Source organism: Magnolia sinica, chromosome 18 (genome assembly GCF_029962835.1).
Source record: "Magnolia sinica isolate HGM2019 chromosome 18, MsV1, whole genome shotgun sequence".
Taxonomy (NCBI): domain Eukaryota; kingdom Viridiplantae; phylum Streptophyta; class Magnoliopsida; order Magnoliales; family Magnoliaceae; genus Magnolia; species Magnolia sinica.
In genome coordinates, this window is record NC_080590.1 from 1065558 (window position 1) to 1092759 (window position 27202).

The 27202-nt window shown below is 36.9% G+C and overlaps 2 protein-coding genes across 2 annotated transcripts; both read right to left on the minus strand.

Annotated features, from left to right (window-relative positions):
* Positions 1-401: 401 nt before the first annotated feature.
* On the minus strand, positions 402-3950 carry LOC131234010 (pectin acetylesterase 8-like). Its single transcript, XM_058230960.1, has 12 exons — positions 3821-3950; positions 3579-3661; positions 3363-3492; positions 3099-3178; positions 2914-3000; positions 2715-2839; positions 2550-2610; positions 2263-2316; positions 2107-2184; positions 1734-1839; positions 1060-1205; positions 402-605 (listed from the first exon to the last, which is right to left on the minus strand). The coding sequence occupies exons 1-12, from the start codon at positions 3948-3950 to the stop codon at positions 516-518; spliced, it is 1170 nt and encodes a 389-aa protein (XP_058086943.1). The 3' UTR covers positions 402-515.
* Positions 3951-16221: 12271 nt separating this feature from the next.
* LOC131234008 (pectin acetylesterase 8-like) lies at positions 16222-24254 on the minus strand. The gene is made up of 13 exons (XM_058230959.1): positions 24116-24254; positions 23056-23177; positions 22824-22906; positions 21365-21494; positions 20543-20622; positions 20319-20405; positions 20115-20239; positions 19721-19781; positions 19450-19503; positions 19284-19361; positions 18521-18626; positions 17000-17145; positions 16222-16568 (listed from the first exon to the last, which is right to left on the minus strand). Exons 2-13 carry the CDS (start codon positions 23174-23176, stop codon positions 16440-16442), a joined length of 1200 nt encoding a protein of 399 aa, XP_058086942.1. The 5' UTR covers position 23177; positions 24116-24254; the 3' UTR covers positions 16222-16439.
* Positions 24255-27202: the final 2948 nt, after the last annotated feature.

The following is a 27202-nucleotide window of genomic DNA, read 5'->3' on the forward strand; positions in this document are numbered from 1 at the left end:
AAAACTCCAAATTCTCTAAATACCCCAAAATTCTTCAATAGGACAAAACTCCAAACCAAAATCTGCAAAATAAAAAATCCTAAAATTTGAGCCAAGTCTGTGACCCAGCGAGTTGGCTCGAACTTGGCCCGAGCTCGACTCAATTTGATTATCAAACCAAATTGAGTTGACTAGATCAGCTCAATAATCAAGCTAAGTTGAACTCGAGCCAAGCCCTGTGGTTGAACGGGCCGAGCTGAGCTAAGCTAGTCAGAGTTTAGCACAGTTGCGCTAATGTACAATTTTAAAAGCATATTTTTAATATATATACACACACACACACACACACACACACACACATACACATATACACACACACACACACACACAAAATTTGCAACAAATTAAATTCTTAATTTTATTATTCTTTTTCATAGACCTTGCTTTTCTTTTGATAAACATGATGCATAAAATGAAATAGTTGTTGGGAAAAGTCTTCTACTCTTCTAAAACTTTTGCATTTTGGAGACGACACTTCAACATGATGAGTCGCATGGATAAGGGCAGTCGATCTTCTGGAATGGAGACAAATCATAAAACCAGTTTCCAACTGCCTTTGCAATTGTCTGCAAAATAAGATTTCTTATAAATAGCGTTATTCCATATGAAATTAATATAATGATGTATTCTTTAAAGTGAGCATTGATGGAATTAATAAATTTGAAACAATTATTAAAATATAATATTTTGTATATTTTTATTTTTCTTTTAATAACTGGGACTTATGGTTCAACGTTCGGGACCATATTGGTTTGTTGGATACAAAAATAGAAAGACAATGCTTGTAAAATAGAATAAAGATGTTGCTGATTTTTTATTAAATGTGGACCGTTAGGTATTTCTCTTCTTGTTCACTATTTCCAAGCAATTGTTTATATTAAAAATTTTCTATCAAAAATATCTGTAGCCATGATCCAAATACAATAGAAAATTGAATCATAGGTCCCACTCATTCAAGTTAAAGATCCGAGTATATTATAGATGAAAAATTATAAAAATAAAATAAAATTATAGACTTACTGTATTTGCAAGTACTCGAGAAGTAGCACCGAACCATGCCTTCTGTGCCTCGCTTTGGCAGTGAGCGTAACATGAATTTATAAACATGCCATTTGCTAAAGAGGTTCTCAGTCCTACCATTGCAGTTAGAAACTCCGTCCTAAAAACTGTTATGATGATATCTTACTTCATTAACTAAGAAAAAGAAAATGCACTTGCTAATTAAATTTAAAGAAGAAGAATGATATGAAGCAATGCGCATTCACATAGCAAGCTAGCACTGTTATCGTGAACCCAAAATATATTGTATAGATGCAAAGAGAAATGTTTTAGGATTTAATTCTGACTAAACAATCAAACATAAATAGTCGTTATTAATGATGCAAATCAAATTCATAATCATCTTCATTATCATGCACATAAATATGCATTTTGTATACACATAATTACATTGGGCTAATGGCATTCTGATTTCAAACATCTCTTTCACACATATAATTTGCATCTTTATTATAGCAAATGAGAAAGAAATAGATTCAGAAAATAAATAAAAAATCGTTCAAATTCTACGAGTATTTTTTCCTTAAAAAATTTAAAAATAAATTATAATTGAAGATTGAAAATAAATTGGAGAAGAATTCATAAGTATAAACAAAGTCCTTAAGGGCCATATAGATTATCTAAAGAGTAGTTACCTTGTATTTTTGTAAGTTGAGTAGAAGAGCATGATTTTATATCGATCTTACAATTATACCATGCGTTAGTAGGATCAACATCAGCAGGTACTAAGACATTCTTTATCTGAAAAATACATTAAATGTTTAAGTCAATAACTATAGGTGAAGCTTAATACTCATTTGTTTAGAAACACTAGATAAAAAGTAAAACCCATGTTTTACTTCCATCATTTAGTTTAGCAAGCAAAACAAATTTTTCATGTTAAATTAAAAGGTTGTCACTTCTTTCAAGTAGATTATCATAATAATTTAGAATATTCTTTTGAAATATTTAAAAATTTATGACTAATGCATTAAAAGATTAAGATCCATTCAAGAAAAAAAAGATTACCTGCCATGAATCATATGCTGCATTTAAAATAAAAATCGGTGTGCGGATTTGTTGCACTATGTACTGTGGAAAGAAACACTGCATTCACATTCCACTTAGTATCTAATAGGTTTATGTGAGAGAGATAGAGAGAGTGAGAGAAAGAGAGACACTTACCATATTAGGCTTTATTTTTGATGTGCAAGAAGATGGTAAATTCTTTGTTGATTCCTACATAAGATTTAAATATAAACATAGATATGAAAATTACTTGATAAGAATAAAGCATTGTTATTAATTAAGTTGATGGGAAATAGTAATAGTGTGTATCTTTAAAGGCATTAAAATTTTAAAGATAATAATATAAAAAGATACAAAATAACAAATTATATATCATGGGTCTGAATTGCTATTTTAGAATAAAAAAAATATAAAAGAAAAGGAAAAAGGAAGAAGAAGCATACATGTAAAGTCACAATTTCATTAAAATAGGTTTGTATGTATTCTTTCCCTGAGATATCTTTCCTGTCATGTGCACTATCATTATTAGTAATGTACGTAACAAAATCAATTTTTTTTATAAATTTTTTCTTATAATTTTTTAAGGGATAAGTTAGCTATGATCTTACACATTGACAAAATAACCCGCATCTGAAAGGCATTTTACTTTGGCACCTATTGGTAGGAGGGCATGAAAATTATCGCAATGAAGTATAGCAGCCAACCCACCAGCTGAACAACCCGATAAAAGTGCCTACAACCAATTTTCAAGTTGTTAATGCAAGTTTTTATATGAATCCATATGAATATATATCTTAAGGAGTATACACTTTCTGCATTCTTCATTCCTTTTTTTAATAGATCTTCCATGACGGCAAACCAGACCCTCGCTCCTCGATAGTGAAGATTGGTATTCTGACAAGACACACATAAAATTTATGCTAATAATAAGTTTATAAATTTGAGCCTAATAAAAATATAATATCAATAGTATATAAGCATGAAAAACTTACAGGATCTACTCTTTCTACGTCTCCGGTAAATGACGATCCATCACAATAACGAATCTTAACTCTATTCCAGTTATAGAAATCTGAAAAATGCAATCATGAAAAAATCTGTTGATATTTTAAATAAGTGTGGGTGAACTAATATAAGATTTATGATTCTAAAGAAATAATGTGATTATACAAATAATAATTTTTTAATAAAATAAAAATTAATAATGTAACTATTTGAATGGTAAGCAAAATGCACATTTGTGTAATCAATTTTACCAGGATTAAATTTTTCATTGTTGTTAAGAATTGCTGAAAATGGGATTTGTTTTTGCATTTTCTTAGATGAACCCAATTTGGTGGTACTACGACGGATACAATTTGTAACATTGTGGCACCAGCCTCCTCCCTGAACATATGAATTAGGCATTTTATATACATGAAATAAGTAAAAATATCAATTAATAAATACATATTTGAAAGTAAAATACTTACCTCTAAGTGAACTAACCAACTATTTATCCCCGAGCCGAAGCCCTTATCAAAATGATAAGCTGGTGGGCTCCCGTCCAAGCAAACTGCATTACATTTCAAATAACAAACATAAAAAAGATGAAAAACAAGATAAAAAAAGTAATTATTGATGTCTAGTTTTCATATATGGAAAAGAGACCCAAAACTTTTAGAATGAAAATGACTCTAAATGGAATAGAGTTAGTAAAAGTGAAGAATAAGACCTGCTCCCTTTTTAACGGCGTCTTCGACATATGTAATCCCCACATATAATGCATCTGTTTGAAGTGTTATTAACACACATAAGAGAAAATTTAGCCTCCTGCATGCTCTGTGATTTGTCATCCTGTACATTTAGACTCAATATTAAAATAAGAGTAGATGCGCCTAAATTTAAATCTAATGGGCATGTCTTTTAATCTATTCATAAAAACAGAGACGATGTAGTTCTATTCAATCATTATATACAATAAATAATCTAAAAATACATTACTTTTCTGAAATTTTTTTACAATTTTTTAAAGCTTTCTATTATAGAATTATGAAAAATTAAATATCTTCTTAAAATATATTCGTATTTTAGAGAATTTATCCTATCAAAGATGGATGATTAAATTTATCATATCCCTTCTTAACTATTCATCAGAACAGAATCTTATAGTATTTTATTCTTTGAGATTTATTAATTCTCTTAAAATTTTATCAATTTATAAATTTTTATTTCTCTTAAAACTGTCAGTTTTTTATATTTATTAGAGAAAACTCTACAGTTAATAAAAACGGTAACAAGTAACAATATTTAAATATTTGTATAATAAACAACATCATAGATAACTTATTTTTAAAATATTATTGTCCATTTTTCTCACTTCATTAAATCATTGATGAAACTAAAATACAACTGCATTTTACTAAATATATATTTTTTTAATTCGATGTACTTCTTAATAAATTTATTACTACAAAATATTCAAAAAGTATAATCACTACCCGTGATACGAGTTTACGAAAATTCAATGTACTTCTACTCAACTTGTTTTCAATTAAAACATCAAAAAATAGTTTATGAAAATTATTTAAATTAATTAAATATTTTTTCTTCCACCAAAGATCAAATAATACACTTAATTTTTTTTTCTCAAAAACTAAATGTTTATCAAGTGTAAAAACATCAACAAAATAAAAGTAACAATTAAAACATCAATTACACTAAAACTTCACCCAATTAATATAAAGAAAAATTTAAAAAAATTCAAGTTCTAAAAAATGAAGTACACATACAAAATATCATTTTATAGCCTACCATTCAAACATTACACCATTCTAATAAATATTTACCATTAGATCAATGGACTTTAATGTGGATGGTCAAGATTATTTATACAAATATAGGTGCAATCAAAACATGATTCATCTATTTGTTAGGACCCTTCATGGATTGCTAATGATTTTAAAGAATCGTTTTTGTTAGGTAGTCATAGTCATTGCATCCATGGCTTGGAAAACGATTACTAGAAAAAATAAAGCCAAATCAATGATCGATTAGATTATTTAATTAGTAAAAATTGTGTAGTAGTCCATAAAATGCGTCTTAGAGTGGCTAGGTAGTTCAAATTAATTAATTAGACTGTCCAATTGAACAAATACAATTAATGGCACAACAACTTATATTGCTCTAAGAGCACTAGAGCATTTCTTACCAAAGTATAATATAAATGTATTTCTTTTAAAAATATCGAGTGCATATATTAGTTCCTTTAAAAAACAAAAAAAAAAAAAACCCTCCAATTTGTCAATGTAGAAATCAAAGTTTGAAATATTTGTTCAAAATTAATACATATCGTTGTTTCTTGTAAACGATATGGATGTATTGCCTTGTATCGGCCTGAAACAGCCTAATGCAGGGCAATACGTAACAATTTCGGTACTGAACAATATGTTGTGTAACACATTCATTTCAAACTTAGTTCGTAATCTAATAGTACACATTTAAACACATGTTACTAAAAGTATATTAAGATTGTGTATTTATGAAGAATATTGGTGTATATATTGATTCCCACTTTAAAAATCAAATGTTCTAAAAATTAAAGATTCTCTAAGAATATAGAATAAAAAATAAAAAATAAAAATATTTTGTAAATTATCTTTCTTGAAAGAAAAATATAATAAAGCATTGTATATCCTCTTATACTTTTTTTTTTCTTGAAGAGAGTGTGTGTGTGTGGCCATCTTAAAATATATTCAATTGTAGAAAAAGCTTACTCTACAACTTGGTGTATTGGGCTCACTTTGATTTTTGCATAACATTCAATCCCTCCATCATGTGATCTCTTTCATGTGTTTCTTAGAGACCAAAAATTTACTTGATCCAAAACTCATGTGAGCCACACCATGTAGAATTCACACCTAAAATCTTTCTATTCGTGCTATGGCTGCTATGGCCCAACTAAGTCATGAAATAGCTTACTTTTTATGGTATCCATTCATCATGGCGGTTTGCATCTTCTAAAGGCTTTGCCGCTAGGAATGTGTAAACATTGTGCAAGTGTACACAGCATGAGTAGTACATGATGAGGTGTATGAATGTATGAGAGGTATCTCCACCTTGGTAAGACAAGATCTCGGCATGATATCAAACTTGATCTTACAAGAATAAATTTAAAGTAGGGATGGATCATAAGATGATCAATGAGATCTAACATGATGATCACATGTATAACGAGTCTTAGATCAACCACGATGCACGGTTTGAATCACATGTGCTATGAGACCACTTATCTACCCGTAGCAGATCAATTTCATCCATAGTGTTGTGCAAGAAAACTAATCTTGTAGCTGATATAGTATCCTTTTTAATGTTCATTATGCAGTTGATTGCAATGAGGTAGAGATATTTTGGTTTACATTCTCAAAGTCATAACTAATGGATTTAACAGTGTTGGAAAGACAAAATACAAAACCTCATAGAAAAGCCAACTGTAGCTAATTGTTGCCTCGTTTGGCACCGTGAATTCAGAATATTCAGATTGAAAATCCCTTAGATTTGAAATACCCTGAAATTGGAATACTCTGGTTGTGTTTGGGACCCTCGATTCAGGATCCCCTCTAATCCAAAACTAGCTATGTATTTAAATTATGTAGCATATTTAGAGAAATTTGAATTTAATTAAATAAAATTGAACATATATATATAATTTGACATAATGATTATACTAACCCCATTGAATTATATACTTTGGCACAAAAATGATGAAATTTCAAGCCTCAGTATATGGGCCACAAGCATATGATCACAATTGAGCAACTAACCAATGATTTTTAACCGTTAATTTACATGGACAATGTTTGGACTGCCCAGATCATTCTATTTAAGTAATTTTAGTGATGCAGAATATCAATCTGATTGTTTTGGGAAATCATTAGTGGTCCACATGCCCAATCGATTAGTAGCATGGTGGCACATATGGTACACATGTGACTCTCTACCTTTAAAAATCAATAGAAAATGAGAGGATTTTGGAAACTTAAGCAAAATGGAGGGATGGTTAGATTCCCAAAAAGTGAGGATTTAAAATCTCTTGAATTTGAAGTCCCCTCTAATCCAACCTGCCTAGCAACCATTGATTTGATATCCCCTCAAATCCTTAGTGCCAAACAGCCCCCAAGTGTAGAACTTCTTGGACTTAGCTACAAATCTAATTTTACATACACATTGTTTGAGGGGTGCTATCTATTTTATTTATTTTTCTTAAAATGTTGTGTGGACCCCCATTGTTTAGAAAAAAAAAATTTATGAAATACTACAACATGATGATAATCAAAAGTAGATCCCACTACATGAATGACTCAAATTAATGACTGGATCTCTATTATAATTAGAGGAGGGCATCGGACGACTCGATCCGGCTAACTCGACTCATCCGACTCATTTTGATCTGACTTGACCTGAACCGAATGAGTGAGTCGGTCCGAACTGAGTAGGCTTCGCCCAATCCGATCTCAAACCGAGTCGAGTTCGAGTTACCTAGTAACTTAACCCGACTCAACCCGAAACTCGATCCGGTTAGACCCGACTCGATCCGAAACCCTACTGTCTAACCCTACCTGCCGCACCCTACCCCAACCCGATCCCAAAATCTCTCTCTCCCTCCCTTATCCTCCTCATCTTCCAAGCCCGGCAACCACCCACCACCATCACTCTCCTCCTCGTCCTCCTCTCTCTCCTCTCCACTCTCTTGTTCTCTCCCTCCCTTATCTCTCAATCCGACTCTGTACTTTTGACCAGATCGGACTTGGTCCGGATCAGTCCAGGCCAGATCGGACTCAGATCGAGTCAGGCATGCTGGACTCGGTATCGAGTTCGGGTTAGGCCTATTTCAAAACCGAATCGAGTCGAGTTAGACCTAACTTGGTTCGACTTGACTCGATGCCCAACTCTAATTATAATTAGGGGTATACATCGAGTCGAGCTGGCCTCAACTTGATTCGGCGTGGCCACTCGCTGACCTCAGCTCGGTCCTCGAGCCTGACTGGCCATCTTAGCTCGGTTCGGTCAGTAACTCATGCCAGTTCAAGCCGAGTTCGAGCCAAGATCGAGCCGAGTTGGTCTGTGCAGCATTTTCACAAACAACTGGACTGCTTGTTCAAAATCCCACTGTTTTAGTAAAATGGCAGAAATGGTTTTGTAGGCATTTTATCAAACACTTTCTAGGCAACATAAAAATCAAGAAAAGAATGGTATTTGTTTCATATATATACATTCCTTGCCACCATCCGCACTCGTTGAGTCATTTCATCAAACACTTGGTAAGCAACATCAATATCAAAGTAACTGAGTCACCGAACTAGTTTGTTCCGAGTCGAGTTGGGGTAGCTCAAACTCATTTTCGAGCTCAAAAAATCAGCTGGACTCGGCTCGAACTCATCTTCGAACCGAGTCGAGTCGAGCGAGCTAGGTTCGTGTACACCTCTAATTATAATTAATGTGGACTGTTCGTTTTCCTAGGCCTAACCATCAAATCAAACTGACTTTGAAAGAGAGTGGCTATCAAAAATAAGGCCCACCTGATGGACAGCTAAGATCACTGGTCAGAACTCTGTTCTAATTAATATGGACCCCGTTCCTTTATTTGGCTATTAACCTGAAGGTAAGGAGCCTTCAATCAAAGAGACTTTCAAAAGCAATTGTTATTAAAGGTCGGCCCCACAAGATGAATGGACCAAACCATTAATCGTACGCATGAGTACCTTAATGTGGCCTACTAATGTGTTAGACTAGTGTAATTTTTCGTTAATTCCTTTATACTACGAGGAGCATGGACTGAATCGAGATTGGATGGCATACACACCCTACGGTGGCCCCCACGTAAAATGGTCCTACTTAAACTTTTGCCTTCTGTTGGTGAGTGGAAGAAAATTCAGAGAATCACACCCATCATTCGTTTTGCGGCTATCATGGCTAGAGAGCAATAAATTTCCGAAAAAATTATGGAGCCCACCATGATGTCTACGTGGCATACACTCTGTCCGTCAATTTCTCTACGTACCGTTGGGCGAGGCCTGGCCACACCCAGAAATAAAACTATTGTGTACTCAACCGTAGCCATATCACCTCAGGCCTCCCGGCATGAGCCAAAGTTGAAACAAATCCAAAGGGCAAGTGGACCACACCACAAGAAACAGTGGGATGTAATTACATCCGCTGTTGAAAATTTCCTATTTGTCATCCAACCTATTCCTAGGGTTACATGGAACTGGCCTAGTGTGGGTGGGATTCCTGACCACGGGTCTCACCTTGATGTATGTGCCTTATTTTCTCATTGCTCATTTATTTTTAAAACTCATTTTAGGGCATGATCAGAAAAATAAAATAGAACCAAATCTTAGGTAGACCCTGATACAAGAAACAGTGGTAATCAACTAATAAAAACTTCTCATCTGCCATGAAAGTTTTGGATTAAGCTGTTATTTTTGTGATTTCTTAGTTGACGTCTTTGTGACCTTATCAACAGGTTGCATGGCAAATAAACATTTAGTGGCCCCATGAACTTTTTAACGGAGGGGATTCAATCATGAATGTTTTGTGTGGTATGGTCCACTTAAGATTTGGATATAGGATTCAATCATGAATGTTTTATGTGGTATGGTCCACTTAAGATTTGGATATACTTACATTTCATCTGCCCTAAAATGAGTTGCCAAAATGGATGGACTATGTGGATGTACGTAAAGTACATGTATCACATCAGAACCACAGAGATTCCACCCACCTAGGTAGGATGGAATCCATCCAAACCACGCCCACACGGAACGGGACGAATGGAAAGCAAATATATAAGCCTGATCTAAAACTTATGAACAGGTTGGATGGCAAATAAATGCTTCTGTGGTGGAGCCTACTTGAGCTTTGAATCCGTTTCCTTTTTGGAATCATACCTTAAAATGATCGAAAAATATGGATGGACGGTGTGGATAAAACACATGCATCACGGTAGGTCCCGTAGAGCTCCGGCCAGGACCGAGTCAGGAGTTAGGACGATGATCCACGTCCTTTCTTGAGATCCAATGACCAAAGTCGGCTCAGCTATACTTTTTTTTTTTTTTCTATAGAACTACAGTGGTCAGTGGACGCATGGTGCGTGTATGAGATCCAACCATCCCATCAGGTGCGCCCCACCACGACCATCACATGAGCAAACATCAGGCTGACCAAATTATCAGGTGGGCCACACAACAAAAATCAATTTACACCGCCCAAAAACTTCCGAATTCACGTGTGGCTCACCTGATATTGGATCAGCCTGAAAAAATGTAGAGTAGGCAATTTGATCATTTCACCACTAAAAAAACCAACTTCAGGAATTTCAAAAAGTCGAGGGATTGTTTGTTAAAAAAGATTTATTTTTTTAAAAAGAACTTTTCGGTAAAAAAAAATAAATCCTAAAATTTAATTTAAAAAAAGAAGCGATTGACATACCTGAAGAATAATCTCAATTACCGAGTTGGAAGGAGAATACAAAGAAGTTTGTAATTTATAGATTTTGTTAATAGGAGAAGCTCTCAAGTCCAGCCAGCTGGACTATAAGTTACGGTCCAGCCAGTGGATAACTTCAAATCTTTCATGTACTTCAGTCATCCAACTAGTCCAATAGGTTGGCAGCGTCATAGGGATCGATTTGATAAAAATCTATAATTTCCACTCATTTGGTAGACCACACCTGTTTTTCTATTTATCAATGGGTAGAAATTATTTTCATGGTGTGGTCCACCTTATCATTAGATATGGATCATTATCATAATGGATATTCCTCATGTTAACGCCTAACTATTGGAAGGCTTGGATCTCATATCCACTTAAAGGGTTTGAAGTCATCCGGTGTGGACCATACCTAGTCTAACCGGTTAGACTATAAGTTACGGCCCAACCAGTGAATAATTTCCAAATTTTCATGTTTGTGCAAAATCCAATCCGTCTAGTAGGTGGGTCTCATCACTATGATCATATCATGTAAAAATTATCCATATCTACTCATATTATGGAAATTTTTTCTATTTTCTTGCCCACCTGTTTAGCACATGGGTCTGATTTTTTTCTTAACTAATATCATGGTGGGGTCCAATCTATTGGAAGGATTTGATTTCACATGTACATAAAATGTGGAAGTCATTTTCTTGGTGGAATGTACCTTGTGGCCCAACCCGTTGGACTCGATTTGGTGATAAATGGATTTTTAATTTTAATTAATGTATCTACACAATACTCCAGCTGTGTATGATGCTTGATATGCATGCACTTAGAAATTGTCTACATGACATGACATGTATTAAATCAAATTAAACCGATTAAGATGTGTAGACTACTGTAACCAAGTCATAATCCCAAGATTAGATTGGTTGAACAATCCTATCCTTTGATTCGTGGACAATCGTTTGTAGATATTGGATCGTTAGATTTTTTATTTTTTATTTTCTCATTTTTAACTGTCTAAATAATGTCCATCAGTACAAAAGAAAGATAATAAACTTAATTTTCTGTTTATGATACATCCATACTAGGAATCGTAAACTTTAATAACTGTCTCTACATGTGAAATTTCTAAGTGCCTGCGTATCATACATCACAGTCTGCCAGAGTAACAAAGTTTTTCTCATTTAATTACCACTTAAAACCAGAATCGGTTACTTCTGATTCTCTGAAGTCGGATTGTCCACGCCGACTGAATAAACTCATTTGGGCCTAATTTGAATGTGTGTGGATTATCCACGCCGTCCATCCGTTTTTCCACCTCATTTTAGTGGTTGATCCGAAAATTGAAACATGCTCAAAGCTCAAGTGGACCACACCACAGGAAACAGTGGGAACAATGAATTCCACCGTTGAAACCTACAGTGATGTTTGTTTGTCATCCAACCTGTTCATAAGATAAAAAACACATGGATTAAGGGAAAACAGAAATAACAGATTGATGCAAAACTTCCGTGGCCCCCAAGAAACTTTCGACGGTAGAATTTCAATTCACACTGTTTCCCGTGGTGAGGTCCACTTGAGATTTGGATATACTTATTTTTTGTTCTACAGCCATAAATTTATCTCTTAAAATGGATGGACGGAGTGGATAAAATATGTAAATCATGGTGGATCCCACAGAGTTTACTCAGTACGCAATCCGCGTCCGTTACTTCTGTATAATCTCTCCTGATCTTTGCTAAGCCCACACGCGCGTGCAATAAAGCTCGTAGACGCCACACATTTGCCACAATGACATGAAAGGTATAAGATCCAATCCATTGGTTAGAACAATACTAGGTGGCCCCACCTAGCCTTCCATTGCAGGAAGTTCTCGTCGAATCCGCATCCGCAGTAATTTGTTTCTGCAAGTGGATCCCATGGTTTGATAATCCTAGCCGTTGATCTGTCGGGTCCCTACTTAGGTGGAGAATGGCCCAAAAATCTCCACCCTTTCTAGTTGAACATGGATCCTCACTTCATCAGATGGCCCACTCAAGCTGACTTTTGCCACACAGTCCATCCAAGGTGGGACAAAATTATTTATTTTTATTTTTTTTATACACCCACACACTCCAGTGTTGAAACTCAGTGTACTGCTGAGCCATGAGTAGGACACCGATTACTAATCCATGGTTGTGCAAAGATGTGGGCCACGTACAATATTATGATGTGAAATCGCTTAGTGTAGTGGTGGGCCCCACCACATTGGCATGTCTTTTCGGTCCCCACGTCGCCATGCAGACCGTAGAGAAGTGAAGTCGAGGACACGAGGCTGTGTTCATACCAAACCATCAAATAGTCCTATGTATTTAACACAAACATCACGGTGGGACCCACCTTTAGCACGAACTTCCAGCGATGAAAAGCTAGGTGGGCCCCACCGTGATATTTTTGAGAAATCCACCCTGTCCATCCGTTTCGCCGGATGAGGTTAGGACATGGGCCCAAAAATGAGCCCAACATGAAAGAGTGAAGATTGAACATCCACCGTTGAAATATTCGTGGGGCCACAGAAGTTTTAGATCGGTCTAATGTTTTTTTGTTTTCGGTTTATCCCAGTAGGAATGACCTTATGAACGGTACGGATAGCATATGAATATCACGGTGGACCCTGGGAGATTTCAACGGTAGGCATTTCCTGACCACAGTTTCCTTTCGTGCGGCCCACTTGACCTTTGTATCTCCATCATTTTTAATCCATCCACTTCTGGGTAGACCGATATATTTCTGGAAAACATGGAAGGTTGGATCAACTGATGGATTGATTGGATATTGCACGTATGTGCCATGGTGGCGGGTCCATGAAATTCATATTGCACACGAGCGTGCGCTTAGCAAACCTTTGTTTCTCCTAATTATTATTTGCAGGAGAGATTTGCTGGCTCATAACTCAACAGCCCATATATGAATACGGTAGACCTTTGTGAGACCCACCCATCAACCCACTTGCAAGTTGCAAATCAATGCTGCATGTGGGGTCCAACAGGGTGTCATGGTCCAGAGATAATACTTGCTGTTTTTTGAAAATGGAAGATGAGAGAGTATTTAAGTTTGTATTTGCATTCCGAAATTCAAATTTTCGATTGAACGGCTAGATTGACTCGGTTTATCTTGGCTTTTCGGTGTGTGCGAGTGTAGCAAATATGGGTTACCCAAAATCTCCTGTAGTCACGGACAGATTTCGAAAGCCTTTGGCCGGAAATTCCTGCGCTGGGAATCCCTGTCGGGTCCACTGTGATGTTTGTAAAAAATCCATCCCGTCCATCCATTTTTTGAGTTCATTTTAAGACATGCGGTCAAAAAAAAGCAAGATTTACTGCCGAAAATGTGACAATTGAACGTCCACAGTTGAAATATTCGTGGGGCATAGATGTTTTGAATTATGCTAATATTTGTGTTTTCGGTTCATCCCAGTAGGAATGAACTTATGAACGGTATGAATGTCATGTAAATATCACTGTCAACCGCAGGTAAGTTCCAACGGTAGGAATTTCCCTAACTACCTTTTCTTTTAGCACGGCACACTTGAGTCTTGGATCTTTTTCAATTTTGGTCCTACATCTTAAAATGATCTCAAAAAACGGATGGACGGAGTGGATTTCTCACAAAAATCACGGTGGGCCCCACCTAGGTTTACAGCGCAGGAACTTGCTTGGAAAGGCTTTCCAGGAAATCCGCGTCCGGAGCTCTATATCAGTGAAATACGTTAAAAGAGTAAACCACCTTTCTTTTTTAATAAATTTTTCATCTAAAAATTCATTTTTACTACCAAAACAAACCGCAGGTATTGTGACACCTACCATTCAGACCTTCTTGGGCCCACCGAACTTTTGGATCAAATTAATAATTATTCTTTCACTTTCATCCTTTTGGATCAACGGGTTTGATGGCATTTGAACATCACGGTGGGGCCAAGAACATTTCTGTGGTGACCGTTTCCACCCCACTGTTTTCTTTGTGGTGTGGCCCATTTGGGTTTTTGATCAACCTTATTTTTGACCTCAAGTTCTAAATTGAGATGATGAAACTAATGAACGGACTGGATAGTTGATGTGGGACCTACATCACAGTGGTAGTTATGTAATCTAATAGGATGACACCTGAGTAAAACAGGTGTTGTAGTAGAGCATTCCAGTCGCCGGCCGCTGACCAAAGGATGGTGAGTCATCCAAGGCCCATTTGGCATATATGTACGTCAATCCGAGCCGTCAAACTCATGAGCTTGATTTTTCCAATGGTGTGCGTTCAATCCCCACTTTTTAGTGTGGTGTGGTCCACCTAAGTTTTGGATCTGCCTGATTTTATAGATTCATGTCCTGTTGTGAACTTGAGAAAGTGATGGACGGAATGGATTTATCATCGCATCTCTGTGGGCTCCACATAGCTTCCGACCACAGGAACTTCCTGTGGGTGGGTGGCACAAGCAATTCGCCTCCAAAGGGTTATGGGCATCACATCAGCCCATCCAATCATCGGTGGGGCCCAAACCAGAAATCTCAAATAACCATTTGATTTTGAGGGAATTATTTGATATTCCATCCGCACATGACACCTGATACTCAGGCACTGAGAAACTATACGAGATTAAGATATTAACTAATCTTAAACCGACTACATCATAGAACTCACTGTCTCAAACTCGGTATTATTAAATCATATGGACACAGGACACTTGTTTGTTGAAATAGGACCATTGGATGTTTTACATTCCCAACCGTCCAATAAATGTCCACCAATCTGATAGTTATAATAAAATTAGGTTGATTTTTGGTTCACGATTCATCTAAACTTGGTTCCTAATTTGAAAACTTTAATTCCAATAACTTGTATTCCACGTAAGCAGTTTCTAAGTAATTTATAAGTGCCTGCGTATCATCCATCACTACGCCAGAGTATCATTTTTTTATATTTGATTTTGCCAGTGTAACTCGCTTGTGATCTGCCATACTCATCCATATCAACAATAGACGGTCAGGGATTGGTGTACATGTCGTGAACCACAGGCCTGAAATTCAGTTCTGAGTATGGCCTATAGGCCTGAAAGTTACACCAAACCCAGCCCAAGGCAGCCACAAACGGTCATGGATTTGGGTTTGGAATGGGCCTAAGCAGAAATTCTGTTATACATAGCCGGTGACCTTCTGACTTCTGTTGGGCTTGAAGTTCAGGCTCATGTCCAGAAGTTTGATGGGCCAATCAAGGCCATTGCTGGCTCTACACCAAACAACCTTAATAATAAAATGTCTCAGTTGAAATTTGATGGTGGGCTTCACTTGATCAATACATGAAGGCTATAGCATATATGATGTACATTACACAAGACGCGATGGGGCATGTCGTGATGGGCCCACCCACATTACACTAGCATGATCAAGTGGGCCTACAGTGAATTGGTCATGGCCAAAATCATCACTCCATTTGGATGATTATAACAATTTTGGTAGCTTGCATCAATGCACACTGTAGTAGATGAATCTGTATGGTACATTGACAAACTGGTGGGGTTGGATGATCCTAGCCATCCAACTGGTGCAATTTTGGCCTTTTAAAATTGGGGTCAGATGGAACCAGTCACTCTACAGAGGAAACAATTCTCAAGTGATTGGACAAGAAGAAAAAAGAAGCTTGAATTTGTTATATGAAATGAAATAATATTCTATTATTAGAACAATAATATAGCAAGAACCACTGATTTTGTGGCCTTGGTTTATTTCAAGATGACTACAAACCATTTATTACTAATGAGCTTTTATTTGAGAGCTTGTTTAGCAATAATAAAAATAATTATGATGATGCATGCATGAATATAAATATACTCAAGTAATGGTTTGCTATGCACCCGGATGTTCTTGCGGATCGAAAATGCGGTTGTGACATGACTTGTCACAAGGGTAGGGGCAGTCGATCTTCTGGAAGGGACTCCGGTCGAAATACCAGTCTCCAACTGCCTTTGCGATTGTCTGCAAAACAGACATTTCAAGAATGGTGCTGATTAGAATCAGACGTCAAACATCCATTTCTGTGTAATTAGAACTGTAATTTTGAGATGATTGCAAACTAGCCTGATTAAGAACAGATTTGAACTTATCGTTTTGGTACAATTGTCGAAATGCACACTTGTTTTCCAAAGAAAGTAAAAAAAGAAAAGGACGTAGACAAGACATGTAAGGCATTGTGAAGCTAGGAAATCTTATGTCTTGCAACTATCACGGGTGCGTTTGGTTGCTCCAAATTTCATGATATTTGGTGCAACCAAATGCACCCTACGTGTTATTAAAATGTCAAAAACATGACAGGTGCTGTTTTCATGGCTTTCAAATCCATACTCGGTAACTCCGTTTTGAATTGACACTGAGAAATGACAAATTCACAGGGAAGGTGTATAGCTTACCATGTTGCCGAGCACAGGAGAGTCGTCTCTTAACCATGTCTCCTGCATCTCGGATTGGCAATGGGCGTAACATGAGTTTATGAACATGCCTCTTGAGGAGGAGGTCCCAAGTCCTGTCAGGGCACTTAAAAACTCCAAACGGAAACCTGTAACAGTGCTACCCGAATTCATTAGCAAGAAAAAGATGAACTCATGCTAACTGCAAAAGAAAAAAAGAAGAATTTCAATTCATTGTATTTGTACATGACATAGCCAAAGTGGGGTTGTCACCATTAATTCATAATACCAACTGACCAAATTGCAATTGTAAGCCCTCACATTTCCAAGTTGGACTGGAAATGGTCATATTTGCATTTCAGGGGCTAGCCCCACTTTGGTGATTTCTTCTTTATTGAAATGAGTTTCGCACTTCCATTCAATTGAAAATTCTAGCCCAAGAACCAATTCAAACATCATTGAAGTTTATGACTAGGGTGTATTTGGATGCACTATCAAGTTGAATTGCAATTATTAATAAAAAACAGATGAACTGATCAAACCGTAATTTCCTTGGCACTCACGGTGAAGGTCTCAAATTGCAACTTTGCTACTTTCAAGTTGGACTTCAAAGAAACACAACAGAAATTTGCAGGTTACTTGTTACGGATACTGGAAAACATCACTAATCTTTGTAATTTATTTTTAACTAAATTAAGCGGTTGAATTCATTCGTTGTGATGCAGCCTAGAAAACATAAATTCAGTTTAATCAATTAAATAACACGCGTGGTAGATCATTCTGTCATGTTTCATTTGTATAATTCTTATATTTTGCCATTGATGAGGGGTAAAAGACATTTCATCAATTCATCATTTGAACTGATACAAATCTTGATTTAAGAGCGTCTTCCATGGGTTTATGAAAAAGTGAATGTTTATACATAGGTTAAAATTGCACAAGAAAATTCAAGTCGAACCATTACCATGGCATGTTGAATCAACTCTTCAAGTGAAGGAAGCTCACAACGGTAAGTTCATTCAAAACTACAGATCCATAAGGAAAGCAATAAGGGTTTTTGGAAGGAAAAGACAGTCGCAATAAAACTGCATCTAAAGAAGTCTTCCTCCCATGAAGAAAGAGAACATCATGGTTCATTTCAGTGAGCTGCAGCCTATGGAAATGGAGATCCATGGAAGGTTTAGGAACATGAAATGTTAAAGTCCCTTGATATACATTGACACACCATCCTCTAACAGCTCGAGCTTTTAGAGCAATTGGTTGTTTGACATGGTATCCGGAAGCAGCAAATATACCTCCATAATACATTAATCTCAATCAGGATTTCTCATGCAAATAGCATCATCATCACACAAAAAAATAAAATATAAATATAAATAAATAAATAAAAACACAACGAATTCCTATGATTCAAATCGCATTTTTCCATCAAAAATCAGGAAAAAGCCTTCTCAGTTGAATATTTGGCCATGCATGAAGCATTCACAGTTAGATAGCAATTCTTTTAAGTGGTATAGAGTAGACCTTGCATTGTTTCAAGTTGACTGGAAGAACACTGCTTTATATCAAGCTTGCAGGAATGCCAAGTGCCATGAGGATCAGCAACACCAGGTGCTAAAATGTTCTTTATCTAGAAATTCATTAGAATTTGAAGTTAGACTAAGAAATAATTCATTCAACTTATGGTAAACATCGACAAAATGTATAGATAGATCATGAATTTTCTTTACTATTACTGTAAAGGATTACTGAAGGTATGGCCCTTGATAGAGTGGAATGCCAGAACAGGATTCAGTAGCTGATGACCCCAATTAATTGGGATAAGGCTTATGATGATGATGATGACTGTAAAGAGTCAAGAAGCCATCCAAGTCAACCAAGTGCAGAACGGGAGAATTCATCACTGCCTTGTGGAAGAGAGTACATGAAAGAAGCACCAAACAGCAAGGATTTATCGATAGGGAGGTCTTGTGGATGAGGTATGTAAGACTTTCAGTGTTGCCTTCATATAGATCGTAAGGTACCAACCCTTCTCACTAATTGCATTTTTTCAGAAGAAAAATATCAATTTTATGCAGTGATTCTATGGCTGACTAAGTGTCTCTCAAATGATATGAACCATCTTAGCATTTGTTCGACAAAAAGTTTTCATTCTATGTATTTGAAGACAGAAGGATATTGATCCATAGAAAATAAATTAATGAAAGTCCCACTTGAGAAAAATGACTACCGATATTGATCCATAGAAAATAAATTAAGGAAAGTCCCACTTAATAAAAATGACTACCTGCCATGAATCATATGCTGCATTTAATATAAAAAGTGGCGTGCGGATTTGTTGCGCCATGTATTGTGGGAAGAAACACTGCATTCATATTAAACCATTTTAGCACATAGTAAGGTGATGGAAAAATGTGGGAGAATGGTATTGAAAAAGAAGAAGAGAGACTTACCATACTCGGTTTCATTTGAGACGTACAAGATACTGGCAAATTCTTCGCTGATCCCTGTACAAGATGTAGAAATATGGATAGTATTGAAATTCAAGGATATCTATAATGCAAGACCATTAATTAACTTGGGGAGAGGAAATAGAGTGCAGTTCTTTGATGTATCTTCAACTGGACTTGAGCTTGAAAATAAACTTCATGAGAAGGACCCAAAATAATAGCATGGATATCTGAGGTTTGAATGACTTATTTCAGCAAGAATACAAAAACGTACATGCACATTCACCACATCATCGTAGAAGGCTTGAATGTGTTGTGTTCCAGAAATATCCTTCCTGTCATGTGCATTATCGATGTTAGTGATAAAAATAACACAATAAACTTGAAATTCTTCTTTCCATGGCTTTAGAAGGGACTAGTGTTAATCTTAATGGTAAGGTGTATTGAGTTCTGTTCGGGTGCTATATTATAATATGGGCTTTATGGGCATGGTGTTGTATATGTTTAGGTGGTGCCGTGGATTACGATTCTTTTCCCTAATAATAAGATTATGGTTTGAGAGAAATTGTACTCTAATCTCACATTTTCTCCCAAACTACATGGTATCAGAGAAAGGGTTATTCAAACCCTAACAAGTTCCAAGAACAGAGTATGGACTACAATCTTACGTGTTGATGAAATAACCGGCATCTGAGAGGCATTTTACTTTGGCACTCATTGGTACAAGAGCACGAAAGCTGTCACAATGAAGAATGGATGTCAAACCGCCAGCCGAACAGCCCGACAAAAGAGCCTGTAACCATTTTCTCAAGTTATAATAAGGTCAAGGTTTCTTGATGAATAAGGAATAATGTGTTTTTCAAGGGCCGTACATTTTCTGCACTTTTCAACCCTTTCGCTAATAGATCCTCAATGACTGCAAGCCAAACTCTTGCTCCTCGAAAGTAAAGACCAGTAGCCTGATTAGACGCACAAACATAGAAAGCATAGTGGAATTTATAATAGTCCTTGAGTTTCAAAGATAACATCAATGCATGTAATTAACATTTTTAACTTATTTTGAATTGGAAAAAGTGTACAAACATCAAGAACTCACGGGATCTACTGCCTCCACGTCTCCAGTAAATGATGATCCATCACAGTAGCGGACCTTGACCCTGTTCCAGCTGTAGAAGTCTGGGTATTGCGGTACAGATATGATGGTTTTTCAAGGAAAATGTTAGTTGTTGATTCTAAGAAAATATGAGTAAAACTATTACTAGATTAAAAATTCTAGTCCAAGAGTGGACGGATATAAACAACAGATTCTGTAACATAAAAAAGAAAAAGACAAATTTTCAAGCACAGGACTACATTTAAAGTGCATTAGGCATGTCTACCCTTTTTTTTTTCTGACAACTATTTTCAGAATCCATGAAGTATCATACGGTGCTCACCACGAGAGTTTATATGGTATGGGAAGGTTTTCTGTAGGACCCATGTTTCAGTGATCCAAGGTTCCAACCTTGAATGGTCTATGCACCAAAAATCCCCCCAGATTGGAAGATCTTGACATGGAATCTTCGACCTTCTTTTGGTTGAATGTGGACCATTGTTGTATGCTTGTCCCAACTATATAGTTTCGGGTCACCACTTCAAAGGTTAGATATTTCCATGTGGGAGATTTTGGGTGCATGGGCCGTCCAAAGTGTAGCCAATCATATCAATGGTTTCGATCACCAGATCATTGCCTCACTTTTTTAAACTGAAAATCAAGGTATCCTAGAAACTCTCAGGCTGAGCATTGTATGGCATATTTAGACATTCATTGGCTTAGGCCAGGTACAAAGCAGAGGGAGGATGATTGTTTGAAAACATGTTCAAAATAATTGCCATCAAATACATAACCAATCAAAATAAACGATGATAAAAGTCTTACCTGGATTAAATTGCTGCTTGTTGCTTAGAATCCCAGAAAATGCAAGTTCCGTTACCATCTTCTTGGAGGAACCCAAACGGTTGTCTTTTCGTGCAAGGCAAGTCGTAACGTTGTTGCACCATCCTCCTCCCTAAGAAGAGAAAAAGGAACATGATTTTAATCATGCAACATCTGCACCTACTGAATAAGTGAATTAAATAGACCTCCATAGACTGATGAAATACATAAGAAATTCAAATCAATTTTCAGTACAAACAAAAACAACTAGAAACATTGTGTTTTTGGTTAATATGGCGGTGTAGTGAATAGAAACTTTCTGAGGTGTTCAATTGACTCAGATGACCAAATGGTTCAAGAAGAACGGAAGATTATGTACTATCCATTAATGGCCAAAACAACCAAGGTATCAATTGTGAAGCCGTCATAATTCTAATTGGCACTCAACAACTTAGGTGTTTAGATGCGTCAAAAGATTCCATGTTTTCATATATCTCTTACTTTCAAGGATTTGACAATTCATGATTACAATCCCATTTACCATAAGTCAGAGCCTACCTGAAAATAAGTTTTCCAAAAAAGGGGGATTCCAGCCTGCTTTTTTAGTTGATCCGGCAAAATTAGTTTTTGTGGGTCGATGCTTTAGCGCCTATTTTGTTGATCAGGAGATGAGGTGGGGTTTGCAAAGTACATCAAAATGCACAATATCAACTGCCATTAGGATCAAAGTGGCGTTTAGGCCGCGAACACCCCTTCTGAGGGTGCATCCAAACAGGCCTTAAGGTATGAAATACAAACTCTACAAGTGCACAGAAATGCTGATATGGGTTTGATAGGGTGATTGGTGCTGAAACAGGCCAATGGGGTAAGGTGTTAATTACACTTGAAAGTAAATGAAAGCAGGCATTGGATTTGAATGTTCCATGATATGGACCATCAATCGGTATCCAAAAATGAGGAGAAGTGTCATGAGATTGGGAATTGCTTTGGTGGTAAGTTCTTCTAGACTGTAAGGGTTTTCTTGGACTTTTCTTATATTTTCTTCACTTTATTGCAATGGGGTTTCTATTCCCCTTTTATAGACTCCAATCCACCATCTTAACTGTCGATTTTCAATACCCTAGAAAGAAACGCCCCCATCATGATTTGGAAATGCTGATTTGAACGGTTGAAAACTGGCTTCAGAAAATAAATATTAGTTTGTGATATTAATAGCAGTACAACCAGTTTTAAACATCTCGATTAGCAAACTATTGTGGGGATTACCTGGTTCTCCACCACAAAGGGTCATGATCAAGAGGGCTTCATGGCCATTGATCCAACAAGATTGATATTCTTTTTGTTTTTTCATCCATTCTAGAAATTCTCCCTCCATTGTCTCAATAGGATTTATGAGCATAAGATTTTTAGAGTCTATCTCCCACATACAAAAAGATAAGACATTTTGAAACAAAGGATGTACCTCAATGTGAACTAGCCAGTTGTTGATTCCTGAACCAGAACCCCTATCAAGATGATAAGCCGGCGGGCTTCCATCCAAGCAAACTGCATGATATTTCCAAGTTCAAACATGAGGTAATCAAACTATAAAACTGATTGAAGAAGAAAATAAATAAATTCAGAGATCAGTTTTCATGCTTTGAGAACCAATAAGATCCGAATGGATAAGAATCGTAAGATATGAAAAATCACACCTGCTCCTTTTGCGACAGCATTTTGAACATATGTAATCCCTACAGGGAATGCATCTGCTCTCAGAGAGCTCAGTATGCAGGCTAGAAAAATTAACCTCCTGCATAATCTTGCATATACCATTCTGCAAGATAAGATAGAGCATCAAAACTAGTAGAATACTATGTATACCTTTTCATGTTTATATCCAAATTCGTTGAGATATGTAGCAGTGGCAATGCATTCACATAAACAGAGGAAATTTGAATAATTACCATTGAATAGTTGGAAGACAAAAATACATTCAAGATATACTCCATTTATCATGAATTTTTATTTTTATTTTTAAAAAGGACTTGATGGGCTATATGCCACGGCTTTCTACAGCTGAATTGTAACTGTTAGACAAAAGCCAGATTTTATTATTCAAACCAGATTCTTGCAATTGCAACCAGGTGTTTCATCACATCATGGATGGACTATGGATGGAAAACATCTTTTCTATTCTCTAGAACCACCGGATTTAGGCTAATTCATCCAAGCTCCTGGTTTTCTTCTCGAAGAAACTTCCGCAATTACAAGAAACATGGCATCCATTTTCCAGAAATGCAGTCCAAGCATTAGCAGAACAAACAACAACAACAAATCATTTTAGTTTTCAACATATTAGTCCCCTTTTTTCCGTCACTTCACGAAATCATCAATGAAGCTGAAATTCAAGTACATTCTACCAAATCTTTCGTAATTTGATGTCCTACCCACGAAATATCTCCCTTTCAGATACACAATAATAACACCCTCAAATCCCATAATTCTCATAGCACACGCATGCCTTTGTCAATAAAATGGCATGAAATCATTCAACCCCAACTCCCTTAGAACTAAAGCATCCAACAGATAAAAGCCATTTTCTCTATACATTTCTTTCACAGTTTTTCCGCCATAAAACATCCACAGAATAAAAAAAAAAAAAAATCATTACTCCCACCAATATCCTTGAAAAGAAAGAAAAGAACCCACATTTCAAGAATCAATCAAAAACCAAAAATAAACCACCAAAACCATAGATTCTCCAAAACGAACCTGAAAAAAAAAAAGAAGGAAATGAAGGAAGATACTCTGTCGAACCGGATCCAATTCCAGACCCGGTTCAGCTCGTCTCCTTTCCACACCGAAAGATCTGACAAGCTACTTCCAGCTTATATCTATCTAATAACAGTAAAAACAGTACAATCAAAGTTAAAAATAAAAAATAAAAAAAGGCAATAAAAGAGGAGAAGTGAAAAGTAAAAACAACTTTCTATTACATGTTAGGACCAGGAGATATTAAAATAAGCGGACCCGACAGCTCGCCAGCTAGAGGGGAAGCGGATTGGCTGGTGTACCTCACACCAGCTATAAAGCTGCTGTATTGACGCCAGCAAGTTCCGTGGGTCTGATCATGAGGTATGTGTTATATCCAAACCGTCCATCCATTTAACGAGCTCGTCTTAAAGTTTGAAAAAAAAAATAAGACAGATGTAACTACCAAGTGGACCACACTGCAAAAAGCAGTGGGGGATTGGACGTCTACCATTGAAACCCTTTTTGGGGTCATAGAAGTTTTGGATTAATATGAAAATTGTTTTTTCCTCTTAATTCATGTCTTTGTGACCTTATGAACAGATTGGATGGAAAATAAACGTTACGGTAGGCCCTACTAATTTTTTAATGGTGAAAATCATTATCTCTGCTGCTATTTGTGGTGTGGTCCAGATAATCATTGGATATGATTCATTTTTTGTAAAATGCTCTAAAATGATCTCTAAAAATATATGAACGGTGTAGATATAATAAATAAATCACTGTAGAGCCATGTTACTTTGATATCCTTTGCGCTTCCCAGCTGGAGAAGCCCACACCCGACACTGATATGCTTTGGTTTCAGAGCTTTCTTTTTTTTAATTTAAATCAGCTACTAATTAATTATCATTAGTGATTATCGCAGATTCTCAGATACTAATTGAAAATCTAGAAGCAGTCGTCGGCAATCCTCTTTTCATCTCTTGAATGAGAGTCTCTTAGACGACGGTCGTCATGCTGCAGATAGATGCATGGAGTGCAGTCGCGCGAGTGTACTTTGCTGGCTATCGCAGCTCACGCGTGCCAGAGCTGAGCACCACGTGTTGCTGGTTGCGTCCTTTCATGGGCTTTTGATAGCAGATTAGATAATTGACACGTTTGCTAGGTTGGTACGTGCAGTGCCATTGGTGGTGTAACTCGTGATTACGCTACCGACCAATGCTCTGTGGGGCCCACCAAGATATATTTATGAAATCCACTCCGTCCATCAGTTTTTTTGTTCTCTGGTTAGATGAAAACCCAAATATGAAGCAGATCCGAAATCAAGTGGGCCCTAACACAAGAAACAGTGTGGAATGAATGCCCGCAATTGAAAACTTCATGGGCCAGCAGATTTTTTGGATCAGGTTGATATTTGCATTTTGTATTCACCTGATGAATGGATTGGATGGCATGTAAGCATCACGGTGAGCCCTATTAAGGTTTCAATGGTAGGCGGGTCCATTCCCACTGTTTCTTATGGTGTGGCCCATTTGAGTATTTGATATGCCTCATTTTTGGGATATAATATTAAAATAATATGGAGAAACTGATGGATGGAGTGGATTTAACACTTACATATAGGTGTACCCCACAGAGATTTGAGTTACCGCCGACAGGGGTGAGAGGGAACTCGCGTCTAGTTGGTATGGTAGAGGGCCGCCACGCGGAGTGGGCGTCGCGCGTGGAGAATCTGAGAACCTAACTGCTGTTTTTCGTTGTGTTTGCAGCTGTCACTGCTTCCCTGCACGCAACGGTACCACAACTTGTGGTACCGTAACATCTCTCCCGCCATAAAAGGAACTTATTTAGGAGATCAGTACCATGAAAACGATTTCCCCAGTACAAAGATCACCCTTCCTAGAAAGCCAGGCTGATTCACTCAATATGTGGGTCCAAACTGTATGTTGATTCAAACCGTCAGTATAAGTTGATTCAAACTGTGTGGCCTACATGATGAACGAACCAGACTGAATTTTCTTTCAATTGATATTTGTAGTGGATACTACCGTTTAAATGGTACTGATTTTCTACAGAAGTGGTATTTTGGTGGAAAAAAATGGTCCGGTACCGCTAGTTGCGGTATCATGCATGTATGCGATAGTAAAAAGAGGAGGTTGCGTGGTCCGTATTTTTACATCATTAAGGACCCAAGTGAATGCATGCTATAGTGATCCGATACGTCTATCTGGTGGGTCCTATAATGGATTGTAGACCATACAAAATTTAGAACGGATGAAAGATTTTAGGGCACGCGATTATTTCAGGTAGAAATAGATAGTTGGAATGTTCTGTTTCTGATATTTGTTTCAGGCCAACGGAGATTGGATATTCAAATGTAATGATATTTAAAGGGTTAGATTTTGACTTCATTCTGCATCATTTGGACGGTTCAGATCATCTTTTCGTAAAATCCACGTAGACAAGTATGGATTGGTCCATTAAACTAATCCTCAGGAGGATGAGCTACGAGGATGTCTGTTAGCGGAGGTTGGATATTCTAAAAAGTCAAAGAAAGATGTGTCCTTTACTTAAAATATCAGATGTCCCTAATAAGTGGGCCACCATTTTTGAAAAAAAACAAAGGCCAGGCCATTCATACGGAGTTAAGCGGGATCATTTTTAAGCGACGTGATCGTATTTTTACCGAGGAGGGAGACGTCTACAATGCTCGGGCTTTCATTTTGTACAAATGGAGCTATGATTTAGCGATCTAATACGTTGATGTGATGGGGCTCACAACAGATGGTCCACTCACCAAAAATGCCCTGGATTGGAAGTTCCTACCTATGAAAATTCTAGTCCTTTTTGTTGGTCGAATGAGAACCATTGCTGTATTTTCTTTTTCAACTGCTCCTTTGTTGGCTGCTTGTTAAAAGGTTTACAGTTCTTACTTCTTTGAGATTTTTGGTACGTGGACCATTTACGGTGGGGGTCATGATATCAACGGTTTGGATCGCCGCCAAAATGGGCACCGCTTTTCTGAACTTAAAACCAGGACGCTAGTGTACAATGCATTGGCCCGAGGATTGAAACAGGATGATGTTTCGCTCAAGTTGATTTTATTTT